At 36.0% G+C, this 14508-nt stretch overlaps 1 protein-coding gene across 4 annotated transcripts in view; it reads left to right on the plus strand.

Annotated features, from left to right (window-relative positions):
* KIAA0408 (KIAA0408 ortholog) overlaps positions 1-14243 on the plus strand; it is a 35220-nt gene extending 20977 nt beyond the window's left edge. For all 4 annotated transcript variants that reach the window (XM_057528111.1, XM_057528110.1, XM_007190819.3 and 1 more), the window contains 4 exons: positions 7808-8167; positions 8256-8335; positions 10144-11476; positions 13619-14243. In XM_057528111.1, the coding sequence (XP_057384094.1) occupies positions 7808-8167; positions 8256-8335; positions 10144-11476; positions 13619-13792 (1947 nt within the window). In that variant the 3' untranslated portion in view covers positions 13793-14243. The remainder of the gene's footprint in view (positions 1-7807; positions 8168-8255; positions 8336-10143; positions 11477-13618) is intronic.
* The last annotated feature ends 265 nt before the right edge of the window (positions 14244-14508 follow it).

Consider the following 14508-nt stretch of genomic DNA (forward strand, 5'->3'; position numbering starts at 1 on the left):
AGCTTTGTACCTATAAGAATGTACCTTCTTAGAGGCTACAAAGCTGGGAGTAGAAAACAGGAGGAAATTGTCCTCACATGTCACAGAAAATCAAGACAATATTTTTAACTAAAATTAAAAATCAACACTTGGAAAAAATGTAACATGCCACAAGCATAATAGACTGTATTTCTTTCGTATTTATCACTAAGCTCTGTGTATTAAATCAGACACAACTTATTAAGCCATATATTAGAAAATAATACATTTCCCGGTGCATGCATATAACTTCTGTGATTCCAAGTAAAAATGTCATTAGTGAGAGGATCAGTGTTGGGTATTAAGATGCTAATGATTCTTTGTTCAGCGACTATCCACAATCATTGCATTTGCTATTACAAAACGAAGATGTACATACTTGGATCTTTCAAACCTGGACTAATCCAGATAGATACCCTTAATAGAGTTAATAGATGCCTGGCCATTTTTTTTTATCACATTGCCATCTTTCCTGATTGTCTCCTTTGTTTGAATGATCAGATAACCATTGAAAAGAGCTGGGTACCAAGTAACACAGATTTCCTTTTACAAAATAAATGGTTTTCCATCAATAATATAATGATATTTGTTTATTCATACTTCACCTAAGTCCCCAAGAGAATTTAAGATGTCAAATAAAATTATATGTAAGGTAAAGTATTCCAAAACTAGAAGAGAAAGATGAGATGAAGACAAGAGGAAGGATCCTTTGTGAAATACATGCAGCAAATCTATCTTACTAGTAAGTAACAAAAAATGATCAAATGCATATTTCTCAGTATTCAGAAAACAAAAGCAAACCTATTTCCCAAGAATAGTACTTTCATCCCTGATTTTGCAACTAAAGCAATTTTGTTTCCACCCATGACTCCTCTAAAAGAGGACAGTGCTACCAATAGCATCCTTAGATTTAGCATGGTGTTTTGAGGGTTGCTTCTTATAATGTCCCTCAAAGTCAGCCAAAACTATAATGGCCACAACTGTTCAGTACAGATAATTTTACAGGGGCCAAAACAGTTGATTCATGGCTGCAATTTGATGCTATCCTGACTTCATCCAACTACAGATTTATAAGTATTTAGGGCATAAATGCATGGCATATCCTTCAGGCATTAACTATGTTATAGTGCTTCACTCATCTGAGATTTGGGTAAATATTGGGCAGCAGTAAATCTGTTATTCTTTTTTTTTTTTTTAACGTCTTTACTGGAGTATAATTGCTTCACAATGGTATGTTAGTTTCTCCTGTATAACAAAGTGAATCAGCTATACATATACATATATCCCCATATCTCCTCCCTCTTGTATCTCCCTCCCACCCTCCCTATCCCACCCCTCTAGGTGGACACAAAGCACCGAGCTGATCTCCCTATGCTACGCAGCTGCTTCCCACTAACTATCTATTTTACATTTGGTAGTGTATATATGTCCATGCCACTCTATCACTATGTCCCAGCTTACCCTTCCCCCTCCCTGTGTCCTCAAGTCCATTCTCTACGTCTGTGTCTTTATTCTGGTCCTGCCCCTAGGTTCTCCAGAACAATTTTTTTTTTTTTTTTAGATTCCATATATATCTGTTAGCCTACGGTATTTGTTTTTCTCTTTCTGACTTACTTCACTCTGTATGACAGTCTCTTGGTCCATCCACCTCACTACAAAAGACTCCATTTCATTTCTTTTTATGGCTGAGTAATATTCCATTGTATATATGTGCCACATATTCTTTATCCATTCATCTGTTGATGGACACTTAGGTTGCGTCCATGTCCTGGCTATTGTAAATAGAGCTGCAATGAACATTGTGGGGCATGACTCTTTTTGAATTATGGTTTTCTCAGGGTATATGCGCAGTAGTGGGATTGCTGGGTCGTATGATACTTCTATTTTTAGTTTTTTAAGGAGACTCCATACTGTTCTCCATAGTGGCTGAATTAATTTACATTCCCACCAACAGTGCAAGAGTGTTCCCTTTTCTCCACACCCTCTCCAGCATTTATTGTTTGTAGATTTTTTGATGACGGCCATTCTGACTGGTGTGAGGTGATAACCTCATTGTAGTTTTCATTTGCATTTCTCTAATGATTAGTGATTTTGAGCATCCTTTCATGTCTTTGTTGGCAATCTGTATATCTTCTTTGGAGAAATGTCTATTTAGGTCTTCTGCCCGTTTGTGGATTGGGTTGTTTGTTTTTTTGATATTGAGCTGCATGAGCTGCTTGTAAATTTTGGAGATTAGTCCTTTGCTAGGTGCTTTGTTTGCAAATATTTTCTACCATTCTGAGGGTTGTCTTCTCGTGTCTTTTATGGTTTCCTTTGCTGTGCAAAAGATTTTAGTTTCATTAGGTCCCATTTGTTTATTTTTGTTTTTATTTCCATTTCTCTAGGAGGTGGGTCAAAAAGGATCTTGCTGTGATTTATGTCATAGAGTGTTCTGCCTATGTTTTCCTCTAAGAGTTTGATAGCGTCTTGCCTTACACTTAGGTCTTTAATCCATTTTGAGTTTATTTTTGTGTACGGTGTTAGGGAGTGTTCTAATTTCATCCTTTTACATGTAGCTGTCCAGTTTTCCCAGCACCACTTATTGAAGAGGCTGTCTTTTCTCCATTGTACATTCTTGCCTCCTTTATCAAACATAACGTGACCATATGTGTGTGGGTTTACCTCTGGGCTTTCTATCCTGTTCCGTTGATCTGTGTTTCTGTTTTTGTGCCAGTGCCATGCTGTCTTGATTACTGTAGCTTTGTAGTATAGTGTGAAGTCCAGGAGCCTGATTCCTCCAGCTCCATTTTTCTTTCTCAAGATTGCTTTGGCTATTCGGGGTCTTTTGTGTTTCCATACAAATTGTGAAATTTTTTGTTCTAGTTCCGTGAAAAATACCATTGGTAGTTTGAGAGTAGTTTGATTGCATTAAATCTGTAGATTGCTTTGGGTAGTATAGTCATTTTCACAATGTTGATTGTTCCAATCCAAGTACCTGGTATATCTCTCCATCTGTTTGCATCGTCTTTAATTTCTTTCATCAGTGTCTTATAGTTTTCTGCATACAAGTCTTTTGTCTCCTTAGGTAGGTTTATTTCTAGGTATTTTATTCTTTTTGTTGCAGTGGTAAATGGGAGTGTTTCCTTAATTTCTCTTTCAGATTTTTCATCATTAGTGTGTAGGAATGCAAGAGATTTCTGTGCATTAATTTTGTATCCTGCTACACTACCAAATTCATTGATGAGCTCTGGTAGTTTTCTGGTAGCATCTTTAGGACTCCCTATGTATAGTATCATGTCATCTGCAAACAGTGACAGTTTTACTCTTCTTTTCCGACTTGGACTCCTGTTGTTTTTTTTTTCTTCTCTGATTGCTGTGGCTAAAAGTTCCAAAACTATGTTGAATAATAGTAGTGAGAGTGGGCAACCTTGTTTTGTTCCTGATCTTAGTGGAAATGGTTTCATTTTCTTACCATTGAGAACAATGTTGGCTGTGGGTTTGTCATATATGGCCTTTATTATGTTGAGGTGAGTTCCCTCTATGCCTACTTTCTGGAGGGTTTTTATCATAAATGGGTGATGAATTTTGTCGAAAGCTTTTTCTACATCTATTGAGATGATCATATGGTTTTTATTCTTCAGTTTGTTAATATGATGTATCACATTGATTGATTTGTGTATATTGAAGAATCCTTGCATTCCTGGGATAAACCCCACTTGATCATGGTGTATGATCCTTTTAATGTGCTGTTGGATTCTGTTTGCTAGTATTTTGTTGAGGATTTTTGCATCTGTTTCATCAGTGATATTGACCTGTAGTTTTCTTTCTGTGTGACATCTTTGTCTGGTTTTGGTATCAGGGTGATGGTGGCCTCGTAGAATGAGTTTGGGAGTGTTCCTGCCTCTGCTATATTTTGGAAGAGTTTGAGAAGGATAGGTGCTAGCTCTTCTCTAGATGTTTGATAGAATTCACCTGTGAAGCCATCTGATCCTGGGCTTTTGTTTGTTGGAAGATTTTTTTTTTTTTTTTTTTTTTTGTTGGAAGATTTTTAATCACAGTTTCAATTTCAGTGCTTGTGATTGGTCTGTTTATATTTTCTATTTCTTCCTGGTTCAGTCTCGGAAGGTTGTGCTTTTCTAAGAATTTGTCCATTTCTTCCAGGTTGTCCATTTTATTGGCATAGAGTTGCTTGTAGTAATCTCTCATGATCCTTTGTATTTCTGCAGTGTCAGTTGTTACTTCTCCTTTTTCATTTCTAATTCTATTGATTTGAGTCTTCCCCTTTTTTTCTTGATGAGTCTGGCTAATGGTTTATCAATTTTGTTTGTCTTCTCAAAGAACCAGCTTTTAGTTTTATTGATCTTTTCTATCATTTCCTTCATTTCTTTTTCATCTATTTCTGATCTGATCTTTATGATTTCTTTCCTTCTGCTAACTTTGGAGTTTTTTTGTTCTTCTTTCTCTAATTGCTTTAGGTGTAAGGTTAGGTTTTTTATTTGAGATTTCTCTTGTTTCTTGAGGTAGGATTGTATTGCTACAAACTTCATCGTGTTTTCATTGTCATTTGTTTCTAGGTATTTAAAATTTTTCTCTTTGATTTCTTCAGTGATCTCTTGGTTATTTAGTAGTGTATTGTTTAGCCTCCCTGTGTTTGTATTTTTTCCAGATTTTTTCCTGTAATTGATATCTAGGCTCATAGTGTTGTTGTCAGAAAAGATACTTGATACGATTTCAATTTTCTTAAATTTACCAAGGCTTGATTTGTGACCCAAGATATAATCTATCCTGGACAATGTTCCTCGAGCACTTAAGAAGAAAGTGTATTCTGTTGTTTTTGGATGGAATGTCCTATAAATATCAATTAAGTCCATCTTGTTTAATGTATCATTTAAAGCTTGTGTTTCCTTATTTATTTTCATTTTGGATGATCTGTCCATTGGTGAAAGTGGGGTGTTAAAGTCCCCTTCTATGATTGTGTTACTGTCGATTTCCCCTTTTATGGCTGTTAACATTTGCCTTATGTACTGAGGTGCTCCTATTTTGGGTGCATAAATATTTACAATTGCTATATCTTCTTCTTGGATTGATCCTTTGATCATTATGTAGTGTCCTTCTTTGTCTCTTGTAATAGTCTTTATTTTAAAGTCTATTTTGTCTGATATGAGAATTGCCACTCTAGCTATCTTTTGATTTCCATTTACATGGAATATCTTTTTCCATCCCCTCACTTTCAGTCTGTATGTGTCCCTAGGTCTAAAGTGAGTCTCTTGTAAACAGCATATATACGGGTCTTGTTTTTGTATCCATTCTGCCATTCTTTGTCTTTTCGTGGGAGCATTTAATCCATTTACATTTAAGGTAGTTATCGATATGTATGTTCCTATTACCATTTTCTTAATTGTTTTGGGTTTGTTATTGTAGGTCTTTTCCTTCTCTTGTGTTTCCTGCCTAAAGAAGTTCCTTTAGCATTTGTTGTAAAGCTGGTTTGGTGGTGCTGAATTCTCTTAGCTTTTGCTTGTCTGTAGAGGTTTTAATTTCTCCGTGGAACCTGAATGACATCCTTGCTGGGTAATCTTGATTGTAGGTTTTTCCCTTTTATCACTTTAAATATGTCCTGCCACTCCCTTCTGGCTTGCAGTGTTTCTGCTGAAAGATGAGCTGTTAACCTTATGGGGATTCCCTTGTGTGTTATTTGTTGTTTTTCCCTTGCTGCTTTTAATAATTTTTCTTTGTATTTAATTTTTTTTTGATAGTTTGATTAATATGTGTCTTGGCATGTTTCTCCTTGGATTTATCCTGTATGGGACCCTCTGCCCTTCCTGGACTTGACTGACTATTTCCTTTCCTATATTAGGGAAGGAATATAGGAAATAATCTCTTCAAATATTTTCTCAGTCCCTTTCTTTTTCTCTTTTTCTTCTGGGGCCTCTACAATTCTTATGTTGGTGCATTTAATGTTGTCTCAGAGGTCTCTGAGACTGTCCTCAATTCTTTTCATTCTTTTTTCTTTATTCTGCTCTGTGGTAGTTATCTCCACTATTTTACCTTCCAGGTCACTTATCCGTTCTTCTGCCTCAGTTATTTTGCTATTGGTTCCTTATAGAGAATTTTTAATTTCATTTATTGTGTTGTTCATCACTGTTTGTTTGCTCTTTATTTCTTCTAGTCCCTTGTTAAACGTTTCTTATATTTTCTCCATTCTATTTCCAAGATTTTGGATCATCTTTACTATCATTACTCTGAATTCTTTTTCAGGTAGACTGCCTCTTTCCTCTTCATTTGTTTGTTGTGGTGGGTTTTTACCTTGCTCCTTCATCTGCTGTGTATTTCTCTGTCTTCTCATTTTGCTTAATTTACTGTGTTTGGAGTCTCCTTTTCACAGGCTGCAGGTTCGTAGTTTGCGTTGTGTATTGTGTCTGCCCCCAGTGGGTAAGTTTGGTTCAGTGGGTTGTGTAGGCTTCCTGGTGGAAGCGACTGGTGCCTGTGTTTTGGTGGATGATGCTGGATCTTGTCTTTCTGGTGGGCAGAATCACATCCGGTGGTGTGTTTTGGGGTGTCTGTGAACTTAGTATGATTTTAGGCAGCCTCTCTGCTAATGGGTGGGGTTGTGTTCCTGTCTTGCTAGTTGTTTGGAATGGAGTGTCCAGCACAGTAGCTTGCTGGTTGTTGAGTGGAGCTGGGTCTTAGTGTTGAGATGGAGGTCTCTGGGAGAGCTTTCGCTGTTTGATATTTCGTGGAGCCGGGAGGTCTCTGGTGGACCAATGCCCTGAACTCAGCTCTCCCACCTCAGAGGTTCAGGCCTGACACCTGGCCAGAGCACCAAGACCCTGTAAGCCACTCGGCTGCTAGTGCTGGAGGGTCTCCTGCAGAGGCGGGGGACGGCTGGGGCTCACGGCTGGGGCAAGGATCTGGGAGCAGAAGTTCTCTGTTATTCTTTGAATAATAGATGTAGTGCAGATATAGGTTGTGACTGTAAAATGTAGAGTCATTTGCTTTAATAGTTCTCTGACTGTCTTTGGAATTTGACAAGCTTTCCCAGAACACAAGCCTGAAGAGAAAGCCAGTAATAGCCTGCAGGTTAAACTGAACTCTCAAGAAGTAATTTGGGGCCCACTTTAGCATAGACTAATAGATGATCAACGCCTTAGAGTTCTATTATATTACCTAAGACAGGGTCACATTTGTTTTAATTAGGACAGGAAACATTTTTTGAATGTATGTAGCCTTGGAAGTAAAAAAAAAAAAAAAAGTATCAGAATTACCTATCCCTCACCAATGTAACTTCCAAAAGTAACATATTTTGATTGCAAAATGTCTACTTAGGGACACAATTAGCTGAGTTACTATATGAGATTGTCAACTATTTAGACAGTTAAATGTTGGCATATAGGATCATATATTTTTAAAATATGACCTTAATGTTAGTTAAACTCTTGCTTCTCTCTGAAAGCAGTTAGAGAGCATTGCCAGTAATTGATTCGAGTCATTCCAATTTTGTTAACAGTGCTTCTGTATCATCATGTTATCTATATATAAACACAGGTTTGTTTCATTTTTGAATGGGTTGATTTCTACTCAGAAGAATAGAAATTACCATCCATGCTTTGACCTACTAAAAAGTAGTCTTTATGGTTCCTCAAAGTTGTTCCAGCTAATCCAGACTTCAGAAGTGTTATTTCGAAGCATAAGCGTTAATACCGTGGGGTAGTATATAGTAATATGGCAAAGAGAACTCAGAACAGTATGCATAGTATCAAAAATATTGAGAGAGTGGATTAGGGGGAAATTTTTATCTTTGTTTTCCTTACAGCTCTGCCATGAAGTAAAGCTTCGGAGGAAAATCAACATGAGTGAACGTGCGATCATTGATCTTGATCGTGAAAAGGCCATTCAAGACGAAATGATGGAATCTTCTCCAAATTGTCCCAATTCAAGACAATGTGAATTTACAGGGATGAATCACAGGGATGGTCTGGGAAAAAAAGGTAAAACAGAGCAGAGCTTACTCAGTGAAAGAAATCAAATGCGTAAGGAACAAAAAACAATCAAAAAATCAAAAGTAGGGTTAATGGATTCTATGGCCACAGACAACCAAAAGGAATGTGAGACCCCGCCTGACCTGAGGACTTCTGATGAAGAGAACAAGAGCTGCTCTGGCGCCCTCAACACAGTAAGTAAGCCAGGATTGGCCTAGGACTGTTTCTAAAGACATATTTACATTTCAAAGGGCTAACATACTATTGTTTATATGTATAAAGGCTCTTGAAGAACTTGCCAAAGTTAGTGAAGAATTATGCAGCTTTCAAGAGGAAATTCGAAAGCGTTCTAACCACAGAAGGTAGGCTGGTACATCTATGATGATTTTTATGTTGGAAAATCAAAAAGAAAGTTGTTTTTAGTTAATGAATCCAAACTTCCTTTAGCATCTAACACTTTGTTAGTGAGAATTAATAATGCTGTTAAAATATGTTATCTTAGGAGATAAAAACTTAAATTGTATGTTTCTCTGTTCACTAATTCTTAAAGCAAATCTTCTAGTTCTCTTTGTAGTTTGACTCTTAGGCGTACTTTACTTTTTTGGTGTTTAGTGAAGTTATACTAACCATAATAAATAATAAATTAACAAGTAAACTCCAATGGAGTTCTTTTTTATTTTGAGTATTTGGCCAGTGGAAGAGTATACTGGGTTAATCTAGTTAAATACATCTTTAAACTATGTCAAGTTTAACAATGTGGTGTTTTAATTATATAATGATGTTCTACTGAAACATTTTGAGCCATTTATTTTTCTACATTTATTATATATATAATGGAAGCATTCATAATTTTCAGAATAACATATTGTAAATATGTACACACATACATATTTATACAGTGCTGTAAAACATGCTCTTTCAGTTCAGAAGCACCCTTATAACCATAAGGGTAAGTTTTAGCCAAATTGAAAAATAAATTGGAATTCTCTACAAGTTAAGTAAAGATGGATTGTTCTAGGATCATTATTTATCTCCTAATGGGGCAGTATACTTCTCTTAGAAGCTATAGGAATGTGGACCCTTATTTTTCTTTAGCTTTTTGGAAGCTCAGAGAGAATTTTTGTACTGACTTACAATAGATTTTCTTACCCAGCCATGTTTTTTACATAATTTTGCCTTCCACTTTTCCATTTAGCTTTTGTCTACTACTCTCTGCTAATGGGTATTTGTCTGCACTTTATTGTAAGCTATCTCGTAATAAAAGTTGAAGAGATATAAATATGATTATATGTATCAATATGATTAATTAATGTTAATTTGTGAACCCACATTCTTGCTATATTTAGGTTTTTATTTCAATAATTCTTACTTGCCAATTTTTTTTTACAAACCACACCTGGTATAAAGTTCTCACTGCCACTTATGGCCTTTCGAGAAAAGCTCAAAATCCTTAGTATGTAATTCAAAGTCATTACAGTTTGACCTAATATTTCTCTTTTATTTGCTGTCATCCTTCCCACTTTTTTATATTCCATCCACACCAAAGTACTCACTGTTCCTTGAATAGCCACACTATTTGTACTGCAGCTCTCTTTTGCTTATATGTCCTTTACTCATAAAAAAAAAAAAAGATGATCACTTTTCTTTCATGCCCAAATAACACCTTCCATTTGGTATTGCTCACGTCTGTTTGCACTTTGATTCAGATTTCTGTCACACTACTTAGAATGTTATTTCAAATTCAAGGGGAGGAGTTTGAGCTCAGAAGATGTTATAAATCGGAATTCAGTAGGCAAAGCGGATATAAGGAAATGGCAAGAGAAAACCTATAGAAATGGGAATGCCAATAGCAGGCACCCAAGAGACTACACACAGTCGAGTCTGAGCGTAGGTGAAGTTTTAGGTAATAGAAAAAAATGAGAGACACAGTTAAAAAGATAGTTTGGGTCAGACTATGTATATGGAGTTGAATACAACACTGAGAGGTGGCCTTCATCCTGCAGTAAAAGGGACTTGAAGTTTTGTACTGTGGGATTTATATAAAAATAATGTTTAAGGAAGTTGTGACTCCTTTTCCTATAACAGAATCCATTGCTTTAGCCCCAGTGTCTTTTAAAAGCTTATCATAAATAAAGTCATCACTAATATACCATGTTTTATAATTGTCTAGGATGAAGTCAGATTCTTTTCTCCAGGAAACACCAGTTGTAATTAATATGCCTTATGGAGATCACATGATCAACAACAACCAGTGCATTACTTCAGCCAATTTAGAAAAAGAGAAAAAGAAAAATAGAAAGAATCTGAGCTGTACTGATGTTTTCCAAAACAATTCTAAGAAAAAAGGTGGAATTGAGACAACTGATCTGCAAAGAAGTGAAACCCCACCAGTTCCTCCTCCAAGAAGTACATCTCGAAATTTTCCCAGCTCATGTTCTGCACAAGCCCATGAAAGTTTGAAGGAAAGTTCAGACCACAACGGCTGGGTGGCCCAAGAAGGTCAAGGCGAAAAGAACTGCAACCCTCATTTCCTCTGGAGGCAAGACGAGATGCCTATACTGTGTCTAAATGAAGGGAAGACTTTGAAAGATGGTATCACATTTTCTTCTTTGGCACCAGAAACCAAAATAGATAAAAAGCCTTCATGTAATGAAAATGTTGGACTTACCATGTGGTCATGTGACACTGGGATTGGTGCAAAAAATAGCCCCTCTACACCGTGGTTTCAGAAAACCTGCTCTATTCCCAATAAGCCAAAATATGAAAAGGTGATTCCAGATCATCCTGCTAAATCTCATCCTGATCTTCACGTAAGCAATGTCTGTAGCTCCTTGGTGACACAGAGCAGTGGCCCACTGAGAAGTTTCAGTTGTGGCTTTGAAAGGACTACTAAGAATGAAAAGCTGGCAGCAAAGACTGATGAATTTAACAGAATCGTATTTAGAACAAATAGAAATTGTCATGCAGTACAGCAAAGTCCAAGCTACTCAGAACCATCTGAAGATCTTCAGCCCTGTGATCCTTTAATTTCTTGCACAGGTAACATCTCAGAAAGTGACAGTGTTTCTGACATTCTGAAAACCAGTGCCCCCACACCTGTGCCCAGGGAAAATGTGCATGATAATTCCACCAAAAAACCCACAACAGGCCTATTCAGACAAATGCAGGAACACATAAGCCCTAGCAGTTACCGGAATATGCTCCACGAGCATGACTGGAGACCAAGTAATTTGTCCGGCCGACCAAGGTCAGCTGATCCCAGGTCAAATTATGGTGTGGTGGAAAAGTTGCTGAAAACCTATGAGACATCAGCGGGGTCCGCATTGCAAAATTCTAAATGCTTCCAGGCTAATTGGACCAAGTGTAATTCTGATGTCAGTGGTGGAGCCACATTAAGTCAGCATTTTAAAAAGTTCCAAATAGAACAAGAGCTTCAGCAAAAGCCAGCTATGTGTGGAGCGCAGCAAGTGAAGCAAGGAGCAGATCGGAAAGAGGTAACTGAGGTGAGAAAGAAATTTAACATGTTTTGGTAGAACTGCATCCATATTTAGCAATGGCTCAGAGTTCAGTCAGTTGCCCATTCATATAAATAGAATGTAGGCACATGTTTTGACATCTTCTTCGTTCCTTGACCCGTCATTTGTGAATAAATATAAACCTTAGAATTGTAACTCAACATGAACTTTTAAAAGCATAGTTTTTAAGTCTGGGTTTAGCACATTATAACTTTTATTTAAATTCTGAAATGGCACAACACAATGTAATAAATTAAATTCTTAAGAACCTCAAAAAGATCAAATGTTTGGTGTGTTTCTTTCTTGAAAAAATATTCTGAATGTGCATCTGTTCATTTATAGAATCTTATCCTGTTAAAGTGTTTATATTTTTTAAAGTATATGGGAAGTATTTATAAATAACTTGCACTTTTCGGTTATTAGCTATGGTTGGTTCAGTCATTCCCAGAATTTGATTCATGTTCTTCCTCAGGGGATTAGTCACATGAATATGAGTTTGGGTGAAAAAAAATCATTTAAAATAGTGCCTTGTGCAGTTCTCTTATTGTGGAACTAAAAGGCAGTATATGAAAATAAAAATGATAGTATAACGTAAAAAAATTTAAGATCATTATTTGTATAAATTCTTTGTGTGGAAATTGCCCGCCCCCCAAAAAAATGGGTATTTAAATAAACTGTTACCCTTTCTTTATTCCAGTTTGCTTGCAAAAGAGTATAATCTTAGAGGATAAAAATAGGTTGAGGAGATTTGTATTTACAATGAAGAGCTATCCATCAGCACCTTTTATGCATAATTTATAAAAAGTTACAAGGTGACATATTGTTATAATTAGCCAATGCTTTGAAAATCCTGGTTTTACATAGTGCAATGTATATGCACCATTGTTTTAAACGAGGCAGGTTGCCTCCTTCTGGTGTAAGAAATTATTTTTATGAGGCTTTCAAGCCCTACAAAAGTATCAGTTTACATGTAGTTTATCAGAAACTTTGCCTGTTTGCCCAAAGTACAAATAATTATCCTGCTTTTCTATTTTTGTTTTTTTTAGTTGAGCCCATAAATACCTGTAAGGTCCTGTGGCTTCAGATGGGAAATGAAAGCACATATACAATAATCAGCCAAAATTCTCATGAACAAATATTACTAAATATCTCCCATTTTTGTACTGATTGGAGGTTTGGGAAGGGTCCTCTGCTGTCGATCGTTAAGAGTAGTTCCCCATCCCTCCCCCCCAGGAACAGGTTTAAAAATATAAGACTCCAAGGAGAGAAAAAGCAAATGCAGGTTACTCTCATAGAAATAAAGGCTGCCCTTACTGCCTGTCTCAGGTGAAAGAGCACAGGCTTTGTTAAAAAGGTCAATAAGAATCAAAGGTACAAAATGTGTCATGAAAGCTTTTTAACTGTTTCTTAATGGCAAGAGTCCTAGAATGCTTTTCTTCCATTAAAATAAAAAGAAAGAGAAGTAGGAAGAAATGAAAGAAAGAGAAGGGAAAGGTTTTCAGTCTTCGGAAGATACCCAAGATAGATCGCAACTCTTTCTTAGCAAATAGAATGAAGTTATATTTTAAAGTATTTTAATGACAATTTTGAAACTTTGTAGAGATAGTAACAGTGGTTCTTAGTGGAAAAGAAAAGATAGCATCAGACAAATCATTTGGTGGTTTGTGTGCCTTTTGCTTATGATCTCTAAAAGTGTCAATAACTTGACATAAAATAACTGGACATAAATTAATTCTTCTTTAAATTATTATCTTTAAAAAAAAAAACACTAAAATATCCTAACACTCCACTAAGAAAAATCTTTAGTTCTATCATATCAATTTTATCTAACATGAACTTTTGAGTTCTAACATAACATTAACTCATATTTAGTTCTAAAAAGAAATCAGTTGTATTAAAACTTGTCAGTGTGGAGATCTACAAGATTATCAAATGCCATATTCATATTAAAAGTGAATTGTTTTGATTAAAACATTCAAGACCAGGAATAGCTTCTTAAATTTTCAATGCTTTTTCTTGCTTATAAACGTGGTAATACAATACATTAATCGTATAGTTGGGATCCATAATATATTAAGCTCATTGTTTGTGCCTGAATAGTGAGATGAATGTCTTCATTTGTGTCTTAAGGAATCCATGGCAGTGAAATCCTCACATGGAAAAGGATTTTCCCGACCTGCTAGACCAGCAAATCGCCGTCTCCCGTCCAGGTGGGCATCCAGATCTCCATCGGCACCCCCTGCCTTGCGGAGAACTGTCCACAACTTTCCCATTTCTCTGCGATCAGAAGCATCGATGGTCTGAGTCTCTGGCCTGGATTGCTAGATTACAAAAGTCCCAATTGCCAAACAGAGTATTCTGAGTGTTTACAACCAATTCTGTCTCTTCTGTGTCTTTCAAGATTACTGGGACAATTGAAATCTTAACTTCCCATCAGTCTTCAGTGTTTTTAATCTGTGGAACAATTATCTTCCTGTATTTTGATTTTTTAGATCAGAATTTTTTAATGCCATCCTCATTAATTTGCCAATATGATTTAAGTTGAAACAATGTACTATACTGTATATTCCAACTTTCTTGCAAGTGGCAGAAAGCAAGGTTATCTGCATGGCCGTGTGTTTTGTAGGTGCATGTGTTGATATAGGAAGTATCAGTATGTATTTAGATAAGAAAAACTTACGTGCTAGTGTTGACTTTGAAATTATAACATGTATACCTATATATTCTTTGTGTTTATTTAAAATTTTTAAAAATATACAGTATTATTTATATTTTTTATACCTTTTAATAGGTATCCACTTAAGGCTCTTGAGGTACCTATATTAACTAACCACTTCCTTGGTCCCAACTACATACAAAACTAATTATACATATATCTAACGTTAGTAGATTTCTACAGACAACTCATAGTTCTTTAACCCATATAAAGATAGACTAATACCATTGATCTCCTTGTTTACTCTTTTAAATAAATTAAAGTGTCACAGGTTTAAACAGATTAGCCTTCTAAAGCAAACGTA

This window comes from Balaenoptera acutorostrata, chromosome 14, assembly GCF_949987535.1.
Source record: "Balaenoptera acutorostrata chromosome 14, mBalAcu1.1, whole genome shotgun sequence".
Classification (NCBI taxonomy): domain Eukaryota; kingdom Metazoa; phylum Chordata; class Mammalia; order Artiodactyla; family Balaenopteridae; genus Balaenoptera; species Balaenoptera acutorostrata.